Source organism: Acomys minous, assembly GCF_964271855.1.
Source record: "Acomys minous genome assembly, chromosome: 19".
Lineage (NCBI taxonomy): Eukaryota > Metazoa > Chordata > Mammalia > Rodentia > Muridae > Acomys > Acomys minous.
Genome location: NC_140499.1, coordinates 44,301,257 through 44,320,669, shown reverse-complemented (window position 1 = coordinate 44,320,669; position 19,413 = coordinate 44,301,257). Strand labels below are relative to the sequence as shown.

The 19,413-nt window shown below is 45.5% G+C and overlaps 1 protein-coding gene across 2 annotated transcripts in view; it reads right to left on the bottom strand.

Moving 5' to 3' along the window:
* Positions 1–15,339, bottom strand: part of PPM1L (protein phosphatase, Mg2+/Mn2+ dependent 1L) — a 261,143-nt gene extending 245,804 nt beyond the window's left edge. Inside the window, exon 1 of one of the 2 annotated variants that reach the window (XM_084769048.1) lies at positions 14,398–15,339. Coding sequence is in view for 1 of the 2 variants with exons in the window: in XM_084769043.1 (XP_084625169.1) it covers positions 13,203–13,601 (399 nt within the window). In the remaining variant the exon portion in view is untranslated. Of the gene's footprint in view, positions 1–13,202 lie in introns of both variants that reach the window. The other variant, XM_084769043.1, reaches the window with a different exon arrangement.
* Positions 15,340–19,413: the final 4,074 nt, after the last annotated feature.

Here is a 19,413-nt window from a genome sequence, read left to right as displayed (position 1 = left end):
TTCATGAATATTTTAAGAAATGTTCCCTGCTTTGCCAAGGACAGAAGTTATGCAAGGTGTCAAAGCTATTGCTATTCTTTGCGTGTGAGATGGGAGGTGTGCGTGCAGAGGTCAAAACACAGCCCTGTGGTGTCAGTTCTCTGCCCACTTTTACGTGGGTCTCAAAGATTGAGACCGGTTTAAGAGTTTTTAATAAATAAACATCTACCCATAAAAACAAAAAAGGATATGGCTTATGTTGACTAAGAGAATAATGTACTCAAAGCTTTTTGGAATGGAAATGCAAGACTAGCAGCTAACAAAACCAAACGTGCCACCGGTATTACAACAAATGAGGAAATGATATTTTGCTGTTTACTGTGAACAAGAAAATATGGACTGTTTTGATCTTCCAAAAGGAAAATAATAAACTATCACTACACTGGTACACAGTGAAACTGTGCGAGCATACACGAATCCCACATATTTATCCTAAAGCCTGTAGTACCTTGAAGGAAATAAAACATAAATCTTCCTTACTGTTAAGGCTGTCTGAACAGATGCCACCGAAACTGCCCAGCAAGTAGGGGTTCTCTATAATGAGACAGAGACTGTGCTAGCAATAAGTGGGGTGTCCACAAACCTGCTGGAATGTGGGGCTCACTTGCTGATTTCTGACACTATTACTTCCATAACAAGAGGACTCTCCTAGACAGTGACCTTCCGAAGAGTCATCTACCAAGGTCTGCAAGGACACACGGCACAGGAATAGTACAGTCATAGGAGAAATCCGGAGTCCTATCGAGCCAAGTGAAAAAGCACAGGCAGTGATGTAGACATACTGACGACTGTGTTTCCCAGCCCTGCAGAGCTTCAACCAGGAGCTAATAGCACGGGCTTTGGAGACATGTGTATCTCAGCAGCAAGTTCCCTTACCCTCTGAGCATCTTCCAGCCCAAGGAGACACAAAAGTCTGAATCTCAGCTCCAAATTCTAGTTTCACCCCCTAGAAGCTACGAGGAACAGTGTAAATCACTTAATTTCTTGGTGCCTCAACGTGCACTTCTATGAAGTGGGAGTCATCTACCCTATCTGACACGTTCTTAGGAAGATTAAAGTTAGGCGACATGCAAAGGTACGGCGAACAGCACTGTCCTCTTTCCGTCACTGTGATAAACACTGACCATAAGCAACTGGGGTAGGAAAGGATTTACTGAAATCAATAATAGACCTTAACGATCAACCTGAAATACTGAAATTGCTACCTAAAACAGAAAAAGAAAGAAAACAAAACACTACAAAATATAAGCAGAGACTTTCTGCAAAGGACTTCAATAGTTCCGGAAATTATACCAAGAACTGAGAAATAGGATCACATTCAGCTAAGAAGCATCTGAGTTGAGGGTTGGCCTGGTGCTCTGTGGATTCAGATGCTAAATGCTGGTCCCCAAGATCTGGATGCAGCTCAGATGAGCACATTCTCAGTTATAGCAAGTGATGTTGTGTAGACTTTGATCCCTAATGTTCTCTGATTGGTTTAAAGAAAGAAAGCCTGGAGCCCTTAGCTGGGCAGAGCAGAGGTAGGCGGGGCTTTGGTTCCCAGATGGGGGTCTCAGGTAGGGACCACCAGGCCAGGAGATGGAGAGAGAGAGAGGAGAAGAAGATGGAGAAAGAGAATATGGCCTGATGGTGCAGATCCAGTCCAGACAGGGTGACTCATTAGCAAGTATCTTGGGGAGTGCAGAAATACACAGATTAGCTTTAAAAACTAGTCTAAATCATAGCTGCCCAGTTACTGTGCTAAAGCTGTTAAAATAAATCTAAAAGTTCTCTGTCTCCATTGTTTGGGGGGGGAGCCCTAGCCAGATATAATAAGAACCCTTCTAGAACCTAATAAATATTCCACACCACTTCTGTACAGCAAACTGAGTAAAGGGACAGCTTACAGACTGGGAGAAAAATCTTTGCTAGCTACACATCCAGTAGTGACTTAACAACCAGAACATATGAAGAACTCCAAAATCTAAATTAAAATATCTAAATAGTCAATCAATAAATGAGCTAATGAAATGACCAGGCAGTTTTCAAAAGATAAAGTACAATGTTTAATAAAGATATTTTTTTAAAAATGTTGAGCAGCTACAGTCATCAGGGCAATAAAAATTAAAACTACACTTACAGTCTATGTAATAAAACGGCTACCATGAAGAGAAAAAAAACCTTTTTAAATGTCAGACAAATACTGGCAGTAGTGCAAGGTGAGGGACCCCCTTACACACTGCCAGTGTGAGCCTAAAGTATGTGCAGCCATTGTGGAGGCTTCTCAAGAAACTGAAAGCAGAACTGCCATGTGACTCAGTTATACTAAGCGGGTTTATACTTCTGGGTTTATAGCTGAAGGGCTCTCAACATCACAGTCACACCTGCACACCCTATCGCACACTCGCAACACTATGTGTAAGAGCCAAGCTATGGAATCAGCTTAGGTGTCCATCAAGAGAAACTATAATATATATACATAACAGAGCCTTATGCTGCCATAGACAAGAATGAAATTATGTCACTAGCTAGAAAATTGATGCAACTAGAGAGCATTTAAATGAAATAAACTAAACTCAGAAAAACAAATATTGCAAGTTATTGTTCATTTGCTATTCCTTGATTTTATGTGGATACCTAAAACCATACATACATATATGTGTATATATATATAATCTGTAAATATATATATATTTACAGACTAGAGTAAGAGAGGAGATTCACAGCTTGTGGGATGGGAAAGAGAGTATAAGGGAGTAATACAGTCAAGGTTCATGTTATCCTTTTCATTTTTTTATTTAATTTTGTGTGTGTGTGTGTGTGTACAACACATACATGCAGGAGCCCTTAGAGAATTAAAAAAAAAAAAAAAAAGGAGCCAGGCTCCCTGGAACTGGAGTTACAGAGGGTTGTGAGCTGCCATGTATGTGCTGAGAACTGAACCTGGGTCCTCTGCAAGAGCAACAAGCATCTTTAACCACTGAGCCATCGCTTTAGTCCCAAAATATACACCAATAAAGATAACAGAAAGCAAAAATACCTTAAAAAAAAAAAAAAACAAATTCCAAAGCACAGTGGAAGCACTAAAATGTTTATTACATTAATTACAACGGTGAAAAATTAGAATAAATTAAATGTATCAGAAAATAGCTCTTGTAGTTTACCAGCTATTAATTACATACAATATTATTCTATCACTAAAAACTGTTAGAAATAAAAAGCACAGGGGCTGGCAAGATAGCTCAGTGGGTATCGGTGTTTGCTGCCAAGCCTAATGCCAAGACCCACGTGGTAGAAGGACAAAATCACTTACTGCAAGCTGTCTTCTGACTTCCACATATGTGACCCCATCATATGCCAATATACCATAACAAATAAATAAGAAATAAAAATATAAAAAAATTATAGAGCAAAATGGCAGCTTGTCTAGTGTGTTTATAGATAGCATAAAGTGAAGAAATGTAAGATGGAAAGCTGTACGTACACTGTCATAACTATGCAAAACCATATTTGAAATCCCCCCAAAGACCGACAAGTAACACACTAACATGGCAAGAGTGAATGCGTCAGCGTGGGGCCTGAAGTATTATTATACTCTAGTAATTTCAAAATTATTCTTAAATATTTTACTTGCATCTTTATTTTAATATTTCATGTTACTTAATATTTATATTAATATTTGACATTAAGAACATTACAATATTATATGTTAAAGCACTTATTAAAGCACAAAACTATATTCTTAAAGTAGCTAAATACCAAAATGGTAATTAAGAACAGAATAAATCAGATACTAACTTCGAGCTAAAAACGTAACTTTTGGGCCGGGTGTGGTGGTGCATGCCTGTAATCCCAGCACTCGGGAGGCAGAAGCAGGTGGATCACTGTGAGTTCGAGGCCAACCTGGTCTACAAAGTGAGTCCAGGACAGCCAAAGCTACACAGAGAAACCCTATCTCAAAAAAACAAAACAAAACAAAAAAAGTAACTTTTTTTTTTCAAAACTGAGTCCCTAGCCCCAGGATCACTCAACTATGAGATCAAATGACCACTGCCAGTGAGATGAAATCACTCTTTAAAAACTCAGGCCAGCTAGGCACACCTCTAATCTCGGCACTTGGGAAGCAGAGGCATACAGATCTTTTCTGAGTGTGAGATCAGCCTGATCTACATAGAATATTCCAGGTACTACACAGGTAAGACCCTCTCTCAAAAAACCAAAATAAAATAAAGACATTGTACAGTTCCTAAATCCTGGAGAAGTTATACTCTTAGCAAAAGTCTAAGTCATCTATAGACACAAAATAATAGTAAGAGGTAGGACTGGGGGCAGTGTCTGTGATCCACGCAGCACAGAGAGCTGAGGCAGGAGGACAGACAGCTTCCAGACCAGACCAGGCCTCATAGCAAGACCTTGTCTCCAGGAAACAAAAGCCTTTCCACAGAGTAAACCAGAGGTCATAAGTAGTGCATATTTTTATTATTTTCAAATGCATCCACATAGGAACATAACGGGAATAATGTTTTGCAAACTTAGAGAGCACACGGTCAGCACATGTTTCATGGATGCCGGAAACTCTCCAATATAAAGGATGAATGAAGCAAATTCATAGCCAGACTCAACTGCTGTCTGAGGTATGCTCTTCCACCCACTGGGTGAGGCGCGCTGGGAAACCTGACAGCTAGACGCACAGTCCTTCCTTCCTCTTTCAGCGGTGGCCCACACCCATGCATTTGTCCCTACAGGACTGGCCCAGGCTTGGCATCTGACTCTCCCACCTCACCCTTCTATCGTCATTCAAATCAAATCTTCTGAGTACAGATAAGGAACAGAACTGGTAAAGCAAGGACTTTACACTGCTTCTTTGCTCAACAACATCCAATGCCCTCAAATAACTGTAGAACAGCCCGGGATCCTCAGCCAGTAATACTTCAGCAATGTCTCCTGTTCTCCACGCTTGCATATATACCCTACCCCCCAAACCTTGACGCATCAACCTGGGGTCCTAACACACTTGGGTATAGTTGGCCATTGTGTGTCACAAGCAATTGTGATCAATAATTGTTTAAATATCAAAATTTACTATTTGCTTTTAAAAACTAATCCAGTGGGACTGAAGAGACGGCTCCACGGTTAAGAGCACTCGCTGCCCCTGCAGAGGGTCAGATTTCAATTTCCAGCATCTATGTAGCAGCTCACAACACACTAACTCCAGTTCCAGGAGATCTGGTGCCCTCTTCTGGCCTCTATGGGTACCAAGCATGTACATGGTGCACATACATACATGTAGTCAGACATGCATAAAAATAAATAAATCTTTAAAAAAAAAAAAAAAAGAAAGAAAAACTAAACTAGCTAGGTCTAGCTATGTGCAGTGGTTTCTGCCTATAACCTCTGCTATTGGAAAGGCTGAGACAGGAGGATCGCTTGCATTCCCAAGGTCAAGGTCGTTGTCAAAGTAAGGCATGGGGAATACAGTGAGATCCACCTTCAAAGAACTAAACAAAAATGCAACAACAATAATAATAACAACAAAACCCTAGGAAGGTCTTCTGACAGTGTCCACATGTTTGCTTTAGAAATTGGGTAGAGGGCTAAAGATAGGCAATAAAAGGCATACTTAGCATGCACCAAAGCCTGGGTTCAATCCCTAGCACACTGGGATGGGGTGAGGGTAGGGGGCAGGGCGGGGAGCAAAGTAAATCAGTAAAAACAGCGGGCATTATTGTTACGGTTTCAATGTGAAATGTCCCCTGACGGCTCATGTGCTGATGGCTTTGTCTCCACATGGTGGCGTGATGAAGAGGTGACTGGATCATGCAGGGACTAATGAAGCCATGCAATGAGCTCACGGCTGGGTGGGCTACTCTGAGGTAGAGATTCGTTGGAGGAATGGGTGACTAGGAGTACGTCTTATCTCAGTAGTCTCCTCTTATTGGCTGCCAGGAGGAACGCAGACATGTTGTCTGCGGCCCGGTCGTCCCACCACGGCAGGCTCTCTAGTTTGCCACAGATCTAAAGCAACGAAGCCAGGCCAAGACCAAAAGAGATCTTTCTTCCTTTAAGGTTGTTTTGGTTTTTCAGGGATTGTTGTCACAGTGGCAGGAAAGTGACGCATATTCCCAGGCAGGTTCTTTTTTTTTTTTTTAATATATTTTATTAATTTATCATATTACATCTCAATGGTTATCCCATCCCTTGTATCCTCCCATTCCTCCCTCCCTCCCATTTTCCCCTTATTCCCCTCCCCTATGACTGTGACTGAGGGGGATTTCCTCCCCCTGTATATGCTCATAGGGTATCAAGTCTCTTCTTGGTAGCCTGCTATCCTTCCTCTGAGGGCCACCAGGCCTCCCCATTTTGAAAGAAACATCACCACGGTATCCTTTCCTGCGAAGCAGCCTGCCTTGCCTCAAAGCACTTAAAACTTTCTAAGCTACTTTTCTGGTCTTAAAAAGCAAAAGAGGCCTGGCAGCGTTGGGTCACACCTTTAATCCCTGCGCTTGGGAGGCAGAGGCAGGCCCCTCTCTGAGTTCAAGACAGGCCAGGTCTACAGAGGGAGTTCCCGGACAGCCAGGGCTACACAGAGAAACCCTGTCTCTAAAAACCAAAAGAGTAAAAGAGGCCGAAGCAGGAGGGTTTAGAATGAGGGGACAGCCTAGATTATATAGCAAGACCACGTCACACCATATAAATAAATAAAGCAAGGGTGAGGGAGTGTAGACAACAGAACTCTAGAAGAACCAGAAACTGAGGGGACCCTTCCTGGAGCCATTGTACTCCATCAGGATAGTGACAGCTCCACAGAAGGCTGAAGGCCAAGAATTTTATTTGATGGATTATCTGCTCCCAGCGCTGACGAGAAGTTTACTTTCCAAATAAATGCACTTAGCATAAAACAGTTACTCTAAAACCATCGCGTATATCAAAATGGACAGTATCCAAATATGGGAAATGCAATGAGTGGATTTCCAGAATGACAGCCGCGGACCAACGTCTGCTCTAAGCAATGGGGCCACCTACTTGTCTTCCCTCTGCGCCTGCCTCTTGCTCCCTCTGAACCACTTACACACTCTTCCTTCTACCTGAAATGCTCCCTTCCTCCTCTCCCTCCTATAATACCAGGGTACCGAGGATGGTCAGTTTCTTCTCACAAGTATCCCCGAGTCCAGAAGCTGGCTCAGACAGCCCACCACATACTTAACGCCGATGGGGGCGCTGTAGTTCTCGGATCCTAAAACACTTTGCCTCCCCCACAGTTACACAGAAGCTTCGTCAAGAGCTAAGGAGACAGCTCAGCGGGCAAAGTGTTTGCCACATAAGCCTGTGGACCAGAATTTGGATGCCCAGCACCCAGGTGGTGTGGTGGCCCACCTGTAAACTCAGGAGGCAGAGCCAGGCAGTCGTGGGAGCAAGCTGGCTAGCTGTAGTAGCCAAATTGGCAAGGTCTGGGGATCATCGAGAGATGCCCAACCTCCTAATTAAGTGGAGAATGGCCCACCTGACATCAACTCCTAGCCTGCAGAGGCGCACGCGCACGCACGCACACGCACACACCCCTGAATGTTTCCTGAGGGCAGAGATTGATCATCGTTTTCTTCTGTTTTGTTTTGTTTTTGTTTCCGAGACAGCATTTCTCTGTGCAGTCCTGTGCTGTCCAGGACTCGCTTTGTAGACCATGCTGGCCTTAAACTCATAGAGATCCACCTGCCTCTGCCTCCCCCAGTGCTGGGATTATAGGCATGAGCCACTGTACCTGGCTGTCCTGACTCATCTTTGGACATCACACGGCTTGACCTGTTTTCCCCAAGTGGCACACCACACAGATAACAGCTGTTGACCTTCAGCTGGCTTCCTTATCAGTTTGTTTAGAAGATGCACAGACAGCCTGCTACATTCATTTGCCAACACATTCCCAAAAACAGGAGAGAGAACCTCACTGAAGAAGAAGAAAAAAGAACCCCCTTCTTATGAGAAATGTTATTGTACCATTTTAAACCAAAATCGTGTTTATTTTCTGTTAAGCTATAAAGCACATCTCCTCCGGAAGCCCCTAGTCTCCTGTACACTACAATGTGAGAGCTAAACATTTACTAACCTCAGTTGTAATGTCTGAAAAGTAGATCATTGGCTGTACCACTTGTAATTGACTTAGTTAGGACAATTTCAGAGGGAGCCACTGAAACTTACATAAATACATATAAAGCCACAAGGTAGAGTGACATATATAAAGGGAGAAAGAGAAAAATGGGGCAAAGGAAAATTGAACGTAGAAAAGGTGAGATATCCTGGGAGTGAGGTCATCATGCCAAATGAATGTATTCTATAAAAGTCTACACATTTACTAGAGGGAGGGCAGAGATTTGGCTCTCAGCACTTTTAGCAACAAAAAAGCACAGGATGACTCAGTTATATGAGTCAATAGCCTTAAGATGAAAACAAAAAGGCATTAGGGTACGGGCTCCCCCTTGGTCTTTATAAAAAGCATGCTATATAATGCACTAAAATCCTCGATAACATCCTTGCAGTCGACTTGCCAGCGCTACGGAAGACCATTCCTCATAACAACTCTCAGAGGCGAAACGACAGCACACAGGAGCGGAGGAGTACACACACCAGAGAAGAAGGCAGGCAGACCAAGAGGAGACCCAGGCATGAGGCTCCCTGTGGGTTCGAATTTCATTCTGTCTGAACTAACCTGAAATAATAATACAGAGGCTTCATACACCACTTGCCTTTGACTATAAACCAAATCTGATGACCATGTCTGGTTTTCCTGGAGTTATGTCTGTGGTTTCCTAACATTCTCAGAGGACAGCCTGGCTCAAAACAAGCAGCACCGATCAGAGTTAAGAACCTGTGTGCCTGCAGCCTGCAGGCAAGCCTCTACGCGGTTTCTAGCCAGAGCCTCAAGACTGAAGTTCCTGATGAACATCTGAAGTACGTTCTCCTCTGAGATGAAATATGAACATTTCAGACTATGTGTCAAGACAAGCATGACTTTTTAAACAGGAATACCTATTGGCATGTGAGCATTAAAAAAAAAAAAAAAATCCAGTCACCTAGGTAGATTTCAGCCCAAACTGCATCAAAGGATTGGTGAGTCTCCTTCTACACGGTACTGAATAAATAAATAAGTGACAAAATGCCCTTTGCCTTGGGTAAGTTATATGCAATTTCCTAGATGATATTTTGGGGGGACACTGTTTGGTTGGTTTGGTTTGGTTTCATCTGTTGTGTTTTCAAGATAGGGTCTCAGTCTACAGGTCTGGCTGTCCTGAAATGCACTATGTTGACCAGACTCGCTTTGAACTCACAGAAATCCACCTGCCTCTGCCTCTCATGTGGCTTGAGACTAAAGGCTTAGGTCACTAAGCCCAGCCCCTTAGTTGATATCTTTGAAGTTTAAAAATAGTAACCCTCCTATCTCTATTGCTACAATGCCAGCTTCCTTCCTACCCTTTGATTGTCCTGACCTTCTAGGACTCAAGAAAGTCACTTCCACAGCTTCAGGCACATACACAGGCAGTCAGCATCTGCCCATTACGTGGTGGGTAGGATGCTTCAAGGGTCAGAGGATGGAACAAAGAACCTGGTCCACTAGATTATAGAGATGGAGCTCTTTTAGACCTTATGCATCTAAATGAAGTCACAGCCATCCAGTCTTGTCTTCGGCACAAGTCCAGAGAAGTGTTTGTGGGAAACACACACACACACACACACACACACACACACACACACATACACACACACACACACACACACACACACACACACACACACACACACACACACTTGCTGAATATGCCACCTCAACTCACAGGAGGCTGAAGTACAAATCGGAATACCTACCAATCTATTAAGTAACCACAGAGAATATTTCTTTTCTGTAATCAGAAAACTTGAGCCTGATGCCAGAGTACTACTTTCTCAATGTCCATAGAATCTTTAATTCATCATCAGAAGTTTACCAGTTGTTAGAAAAGAGACACAGAGCATGTGGGGAGTGAGTTGGTTATGGGTGCCCCCACAAGCATCTTTCTAGTGAAGAAAGCTGTGGCTCCCACAGGGGAACCATCTCTCTCTAGGCTGTCACTGCCTCAACATGGCAGGCCGACTTGCAGCTGCTTGAGCTGTTGAGCTGTCCTTCTTCCGTAAGGTTCTCTGCATTGAGTCCTTCCAACTAAGACACAGGACAACTAAAGAGGATTTATCTTACATTCATCACACACACACACACACACACACACACACACACACACACACACACACACTTTATATAAACTATCCCCAGAGAAAGCTGCTTAAGCATCTAGCCCAAGGTCACAGCTGATACTAAGTCACAGAGATGCAAAGCCAAGTTCTAAGTCAAATCACACACTTTGTCAGGGCACCGTGGCACGTGCGGATAAGCTCAGTACTGGGAAGGTTAAAGCAGGAGGATTGTGAGTTCGAGGCCAGCCTAGTCTCTCTTATTAGACTGAAACTTCTGGAAGGGCAGAAGTTTTGTTCAGTCACTTTTGAGGCCTCAGAGTGCCATGGATCTAGGTAAATATGCTAGCCTGTTGTCTGTTGAAAAGCCAAAAGACTTCAAACTAGCCACATAGCCTTAGGAAGGTCACAATTTCTCTAGCCAACTGTACCTCATCTAAAAAATGGGATAAAATCAATATATAAGGATGAAATGTACACGGACAAGTAAGTTCCCTTCTGAATCTAAACAGCACTTGTATAGCTAATTTTTATCAGTATGAATTATCACAAATAAAAATTCAACTAATTTTCCTCTGTGTTGTGTATGTGTGCATTGTGCATGTATATATACATACAACTCACAGTTCAGAAAAGGCACATTTTCTAAGAGGATGTAACTATCATCCAAAAAACCAAACAGTGGCACCCTCCTCTGGTGAACAGTAAAGGAGCCAAGAACACAAATGACAATAAAGAGATGCTGGGATTTCTGTAAAATGATGTAACAAGAGAATAAAAAAGCAAGAGAGAAACCTCTCAATACTACCTGCTATTATTACAATCCTAATAGCAACCCAATAACTCATTCACAGCATTCCCTATTTTACTTTCTTAAAGTAAAACAAGGCCAAAGAGACTTAACTGGCCACGCATCATAGGCGGTGATGGAACGATCATTTTTGTGAGAACTGATAATGTTAACTATTTTTGCAGATGGCAAGCACTTTAACATAAGGTGCAATAAAAAGCATTTCACGGCTTGGCTAACAGTGGTCATCTTCTCACTCAACATGTCTTTAGATGTAATGAAAGTGGAGTACACGTAAAATACGTTGAATTAAAGGAAAGTGTCCATCACATCCTTTTTCTGGCGGCGTATTTACCCAGACACTGCTAGAAACCGCTCAACTGAAACTTCTGCCCATGCAGCTTCAATGTCTTGAAAGACTCAAAATAAATAAATAAATAAATAAATAAATAAATAAATAAATGTAATCATGTCCCAGCTGGACAACCACTGCCCAGGGCTCTCCAACACTGATAGTCCATCACAACTTCTAAAGGCATGCTTTCAAAACCCAGAACCGGGTTGTCGGCAACTGTTTTACTACCGATGTATAATAAATATAAGCTTATTAGGTTATTTACAAGGGAGAGACTCTCAGTTTGCTTCATCCCTACTGAGTTCAGGCACATAAAATGACATTATGACTCAGTCATTACACTGTCACCCTTGTCATTCAAGCATCTTCTTGCTCAATATGTGACATCTCCTGTCTCTGGCCTCCTGTCTTTCACCTACCCTACGGTCAAGGGGAGGAGAGCTCCAAAGCACCCTGAGACTACAAAAGCACAATAAATGAGAGAAACTTTCATTATGACGGGGCAAAGAGGGTGGAAAATTTGTATAAAGACTAATAATTCCAGTCTTATCGCCTAAGTTTTTCCAACTGCTTGGCACCCTCAAAAGTTGGCAAGGAGGCAGCGTACCTGGGCAAGATTTGCAAAGGGTGAGTGAAGTAATACAGATAAGAAAAGATGACCAACTGAAAGGCAACTGAGAAGGGGGAGGGGGAGACACTGGACCAAAATACAAGTAAATCCAGTCCTACGGTCCCTGAAGCCCACTCAGAGGAAGAAGAGTAAGAGTTAAGAACGTTAATCAAGAAGAGGAAGAGAAGGTAAAGAAAGGCCGGTGAAGAATGTTGCCAAGAAAAGAGGTGGGGGAGCATGAAGCAATGAAACTCTCACAAGTGTCCCACTGAGACAGATGTCGGGACTCGCTCTGGAGCCATATTTTAACACTCGTTTAGTCTGGGCACGGGCCCAAGGCCAGGCAGGACCTCTAGGAAACCTGAGACTCCACACTCCCAGGTGTCCAATGTCACAGAAATATTCGAGAAAGACCTATTTAGTCCATTTACCCCAAACAAAGGCTTATAGAATTAAGGAGACATCGGTATCACCAAGCTGGCCACTGCACAGAGGTCAGGTGTGGGTACCGCCCCGCACTGCCTGCACAGCCACCTCTGCAAAGGCCAGGCAACAAAAACCCACCACCACCAGCGAGGCAATCTGTCCCAGGTCGGATTGCATTAGCGAAGTTGACAGAGTTGAGAAAAAACGGCGGCGTTGCCGCTGGGAGCCCTTCCTCCTCGCAAGGGGAATAGAAAAAGAAGTCACAGAGCTTCCTTCACCTTCACTGAGTCTATCCAACTGATGCAGCCTTCTTCCCTTAGAGGTGTACTGAGGGCACTGTCTTCCTTAGTGGCCAATTCGCCTCAAACTCCAGAATCGGGACATTGGGGCCAGCGGTAAAGTTCACTTTATACATTATTAATTCTTCCCGAAAATCTAGCTGTTATTAGCTGGCTTCTGACCTCGGGAACATTGTTTTAAAACGGCACGGAATATCCAGTGCATATCTCTCGGTTAAACTGAATGCTCTTACCCAAGACATCCTTGGCAGAGTCTTGGCAACTTGAATCACATTTGTCACCACCAGTACATCACCACGCCCCTCTCACCCAGATCCGACCCCGCCACGCACGCGACGCCTAGTTATTTACACACACACACACACACAGAGAGAGAGAGAGAGAGAGAGAGAGAGAGAGAGAGAGAGAGAGAGACAGAGAGACAGAGAGACAGAGAGAGACAGAGAGAGAGAGACAGAGAGAGAGAGAGAGAGACTCTCAGAGAACTCCTACCTCGCCGCCGTGTCCATCAAAGATTCCGAAGATGGACGGGTGCGTCTTGTTGGCCAGATCGGTGAGAACTTCGAAGCGGTCTTCCATGTGGTCTCTCCGGCCCTGAATGGAGTAAACCGCCACATTATGGCTCTTGAACTCCCAGGTCTTGGAAAACTCGGCCTCCAGCACATCAAGTCCTCCAAGACGATCGTTCTGCATAATCTCGGCCACCTTGCCCTTCACCATCTTCACCGCGTCCCGGCTGGACTTGACGATGGTCTTCACTTCGTCCGTGTGGAAGAAGTAACTCCACAGAGCCAAGCTGATGCACAGCAGAAAAAGCGTCTCGGGTCTCAGCAAGAAGTAGCGCATGATGCGACCCAGCAGAGACAGCAAAGTCATTGTATCCTCTATCATTTATTATCCCTAGAGCCCAGACCAGCAGCAGCGACGCGCGCCCCGCAGCTCGCGGGGTCCGAGCACTGCGGGCACAGCCCGCGGGGACCCAGGCGGAGAGGCAGCCCGGGCCAGTAGAAAGAACCCACGGCGGCTCAGAACAGCCGTCCAGAACGATGGCAGTTTCCCTTTTGTCTAGGCAGCCAGCCCGGAGGCCCGTGCCCGCCGCCCGCGCCGCCTTCCCTCTCCGCGCTCTTTGTGAGACCGCAGCGACGGCGGCAGCGGCGGCGGCCGCCGCGGGTGCCCCGGGTGGGCGACAGGAATCAAGTTAAAGTTGCGCCGCGCCGGTCCGCAACGGTGAACAGGATTTCGGGGTGCTGATGCCCGCGCGGTTCCTTTGGGGGTACCCCCTCGCGGTTCCGGGGAGCGAACGGCAGGTGAGGAAGCGCAGGGCGCAAGAACCCGGCGGGCGAGGGTTGCACGTTCCCTCGATCGCCGCTGCAGGCAAGCGTGGAGACAGCGGAGCGCTGCTATTTCGTCACACACCCAGTGGAGGGGTCCCGAGACAATAAAAGTTTTGCGGGTGCCTGGGCAAAAGCAGGGGGACACCGAACCGGGAAACGCAGCACGGAAGGTGCGGAGCCGCCGGCAGGCTCTGCCCGCCTCTCCCCGGCACCTCACGGCTCGGCTCCGCTCGGCTCTGCTCGGCAACTCCCGGCTCCGCTCGCGCTCGCCCCGCCCCTCCCCGCCCCGCCCCGCACACGCTCGTCCAACCCCGCCCCTGGAGTGGCGCTTCTAGACCGCTTAGGGCTCTCACCGGGCTGGGGGCCCGAAGTAGCTCGGTGTGGTGGGCGCGCGTGGGCAGCAGGCGGGGCAAGGAGAGCCGCGGGGAGGGAGCGGCGCGTCCAGCCGCCCAGCTCTAGCCGACTGTCGAGTCTGCCTTGGAGGCCGGCTCCCGGGGACAATGTGATAGTGACGCGAGTGCACTGAACATCGGTTCTCGGGCGGTAACGGCTGTGCTTGCTGGGGAGCCGGCAGCTGTACTTGAGCGCTCTCCCCTCCGGCACGCTGCACAATGGTGCGGTCCACGCCTGGCCCTCCGTAAGGCTAGCGAGATAGGACATACTTCTCCTGGCTCCAGAATCGAAGCTGAGCAAGGAGTTTGGTCACCCGAGGTGGTAGCCACCGAGGCGAGCTGGAGTCTCCCGAGGGACAGGATGTGGACCTGGACCGTCACAGCTTTGTCCCTCTAAAAGCAGAACCGGAGACCTAAGAGCCGGGAGCTAGACTTGTATGGCGAACTCGGGTGGTCTTGGAAGGGCTGGCCTCAATACACTGGGATTGTGCTGGTGGCCACGCTTCTAGAGGGAGACCCTGAGTGAGACTCTCAGATGCTAGAAGTTCTCTGGAGGATCAGAAGGAACAGCCACCTCCTCCGTCCTCCCCGAACAGGAGGGCGGAAGTTTGAGTAAGCAAAGGTGGACCTCTGCAGGATAACCTGAAGTGTGGGCAAGAACTGGTCACCAAGAATATGAAATAAGTGACCTATAAAGGAAATGTTTTCATTCTCTCAACCCCTATCCACGAATAAGGGTGCTGATCCACCAGACTGAAGTTCAGGCCTTCTGATACCGTCCCAGCCAATGTGTCCCTAAACACTTACGCCTTTTGATTCCAGTTATGTTTTAAGATATAAAATATAAGAAATACTGGGAAAAAATATAATAAAATGTTCACAATCGTTAACTAAAGTAGTAACTATGAGCGATTTTTATTTTCTCTAGATTTTTTGTTTTTTCATAACTGCTAAAGTTTCTATTTAAAAAAAAAAAAAGCTAGACTTCCTAGACTTCCCTAACAACCAAAAAGAAAAGAATGCTTAAGTATTTAAATGACACTTATGACTCCAACAATATAAACATAAATAGAAGTGATAGAAAAGGAATATGAGGAACTGTTAAGAGTGTTATTTTTGACTTGCATGCCTTTAGTCCCAGCACTTGGGAGGCAGTGGCAGGATCTTCGTGAGTTCAAGCCCAGGCTGGTCAACAAAGTGAGTGCAGGACAGTCAAGTCTACACAGAGAAACCCTGTCTTGAAAACAACAAAAAAGTATATTTTTGAAAACTGGGATATGGCTTTCAATATATGGCTATGGCTTTCAATATTGTCCACCTGAGCCAGAAAATATGTTTAAAACAAATTTGGTCGTTTTGTTCGGTAATCAAGAGGTTCCAAACTCAGATAATAAGTGAAAAATCCTTTAAGAACCGAAGCTAGAAGGAATGTCCTAGGTGTTATTAGGAAAGCAGATGATTTCTTACGGTAAATTAGCAGATTTGAGGTACATTAGTAGTTTTTCCATAAAACTGTGTCCCTATAGCAAACACAGTTTTAGATAAAGTGGTAACAACTCCAGACTGTAACAACTCTAGTCTGACTTCCCTTGAAGTAGCTAGCAGTAAAATCCCAAGCCCAAAGGCCCACAGGGGGTTTCTGCCTGGACTCAGCACTCCAAGTGGAAGATTTGAGAACTCACTGAGGCCCATGACTTGTTCCCCCAAAGCTAAGCAAGCTCGACTTACTGAATTAATAGACTTAGACATCTTTAAATTCTGAGATGTTGTTCTGTGACATTTTCATGCAAGTGGTTCATCTGTGTAAAAATCCACATTTTCAAGAAGACCCTCTAGGTATTTTCCTATTTCTGTTGAGAAATTTCATGTAATTTGCAATTTTAAAATGCCTAAATAAGCATTTTGTTGTTGATGCCGCTCCGGTCCAGCAGGAAAGACACCAACACCGGGAACTCTTCTTGCAGCAGTTTTTATTCAGGATCCTGGAGTGACCCCGGGAAAAGCTCCCATAGAACCTTTATAGTGTGCCTAACAGAAACTGCCACGTCGTCACTCCTGGTTGGTGCATTCGGATCATGCCACCTCACGCTACGCCTTGTTCAGATCACACCACCTCACACTATGCTTTGTTCGAATCACGCCACCTCACGCCATGCCTTCAGGCATGCGCATAAGGGGGGGGCTTGCACACTGCGCATGCGCATAAGGCTTGCACACTGCGCATGCGCAAAAGGGGACATATTGCACCAGGGAAGCAGCAGGGGGCGCTGCTATCTGTGGCTCTCCACAGTTCCCCCTTATTCATTAAATTTTGAGCAAGTGGCACAGAGAATGCCTGGTAGGTTGTCCCCCCTGCACTGGAGAAATAGGCTGACAAGATGGTTGAACATTGGCCATATAGCCCGTCCCCAATTTCTTCTTCTTCAACATCTTCTTCTTCTCCTCCCTCTCTTTATTAGAAAAGGAGGTAGATGGATCCATCATATAAGGTGAGCTTGGGTCCCAGAAGGGAGAGGGCATTAACCAGAGGGGGGAAGCATTGACCTGATCCTCCTGGGGCCACATTGGCCTGTCAAGATGTCTCTTTGAGGAGGACAGGGGGGTCCTGATCTGCTGTCTGTGGGCATCCCCAACATACAGCAAACAAGACAGTTTCCAACATCAACCTCTATGCAATCAGGTTTACTTCTCGGGGGACTCAGAGTCGGACAATCGGGTCCTCCCCCTGCGGTACCTCGTCCTACACCCCTTGCAGGTGCCCATGCCTTACGGCAGGCAATATCTGAGTATATGCCATTCTCACCATGCCAAGGAAACGGAAGCACATTAGTGTCATGGCCTTGGTCTGCCAAGTGCACGGAGGATCTATACCCGTCACTGACTACTTCTCTATCATGCCAAGCCACATTTGAGGAGATTGCCCAGCCTCCAGTGAAGGAAATGCTTGCATCATAGAGGCCTGCATGTGATGTTGGCGGGCATGCATCCTGCATATGTACCAGAGTGCTAGGCAACTGACAAGGACCAGACACACTGTCAAAGCTCTTATTCCCGCCCATTCCTGCCAATGAGAGAAGGTGTTCTGGAACCACTGCGACAGCCCAGAGACTATGGAGACGTCAGTTCGTGTAGAATTGATGTGCACTAGGGAGAGACGCAGTTCCTGCTCTAGTTACCTGCAAGATACTGGGAGAGACTGCTAGACAAGTTAATAATCTGAAAACATAAGCTTCCTTTAAGGGGAAAGCCCATATTTTCTGTATCAGGTGAAATCTCTTTTGTTAACGAAACATTGGTGGTGAAGATTCTTGGGAAAATTGCGGTTGTATGTTTTGGAAAACCCGACAAGATTCCCCATCTATACTCAGGCTGTGTCATGGAGCCCGGAATGTTTCCCACCATTATCATCCAGATTCCCATCTATAGGGTCAGGCTCTGCCAGAGGCTTTGGAACATCATCATTTTTTCCTTTTGTAAGTCGAGTTAACCTTTCAGGCACCCACACTGGTTGGTCTGCATCCTGTGGAAACACACAAACAGATCCTTTCACCCAGACCAATACTGGGTCTGGGCCCTTCCACATCCTTCCACATGACTGTGCCTTTATAAGTAGAGTCTCGGCACTCATGACGCTCGGCGGCCGTCATGCCGGACTTATCTAATTGAAAAAAATTTATAGTTAACATAGCCAAAGCAAGGCACTCTCTAGGTGTTCTTTTATACCCTATTCCCCTTTTTTGTTTTTGAAGGCATTCCTTAAGGGTGCGATGTGCTCTTTCAATGATGCCTTGTCCCTAAGGATTATAAGGGAGGCCATGAAGTAATGTAACACCCGTCTATGCACAGAAGGAGGTAAAAGTAGCAGATGTATAAGCTGGACCATTATCAGTTTTATAAGTTTTTGGCATGCCCCAGGCACTCCATGCCGCAAAGCAGTGATCAATAACACGATGGGATTTTTCTCCTGTATGTGGGGATGCAAATATAATACCTGAGGCAGTGTCAATCGAAACATGCACATATTCTAGCTTCCCAAATTCTGGTATATGACATCCTATCTCTCTGCAGATCTTTAACCACACATCTAAAGATTTATGTTTGTATGGATTTATAGCTTGTCTACACTCCTTGGTACATTGCTCAAAAATAAGTTGTTTTATCAAAGGCATTGCAGTATCTGGGTCGCCGAAGATCTTTCCAGTGGCATCAACTAATCTGGCCACAAAGTCGGCAAATATTTCATTGCCTCCTTGAATAATTTTTGTGAGATTTCCAGATACTTCCCCTCGTTTAGGAAGGGCTTTCCATGCCCTTGTGCCAATAAAATTTATTTGCTCATAAACTTGCACCGGATAGCCTGTCTGTTGGTTAGCGAAACGTCCCTGCCCCATAAGCATATCCTGGTCCCATGCCGGTTGTCTGTTAGCTGCATTGGCAGTTGCCTGCTCAGCTGAGAACTCAATGTAATAAGCTTTCCAATCTAAATAGGTGCCAGGTGAAAGGCAGGCTCGTGCTAAATTTTGCCAATCTGAGGGTGTCATGCAATATCTCCCTAGGGACTCCAACTGCGCCATAACAAAGGCTGCGGTCGTGCCATAAGCACGAACAGACTCAGCCAGTCTTTGGACAGTTTTAAAATCCAAGGGTTCGTGATAACGATTCCCTTGTGCATTCTGAAAAACTGGGTAGCAATGAGGGGCATTTTGCAAATGAAATTGCCTCCATACCTCAGGACAGACAGACCTACCTCCCCCTGGTATATGGGGCGGGGGTCTTATTCTGCCTGGAGATTTAGGTGATTCTAGTTCAGGAGCTGATGGCTGCATAATCTTAGTCTCCTTCTTTTTTGGTATAATAATGCTATCTAGCTGATCAGCCAACTCCTCCAATTCTTCGTCCTTGGGGCCAGAATCATCCCCTTCAAACTGTTCCTCTTTCACTTTCCCCAAAATATAATTCCCCATTTTGTCCGAGTCC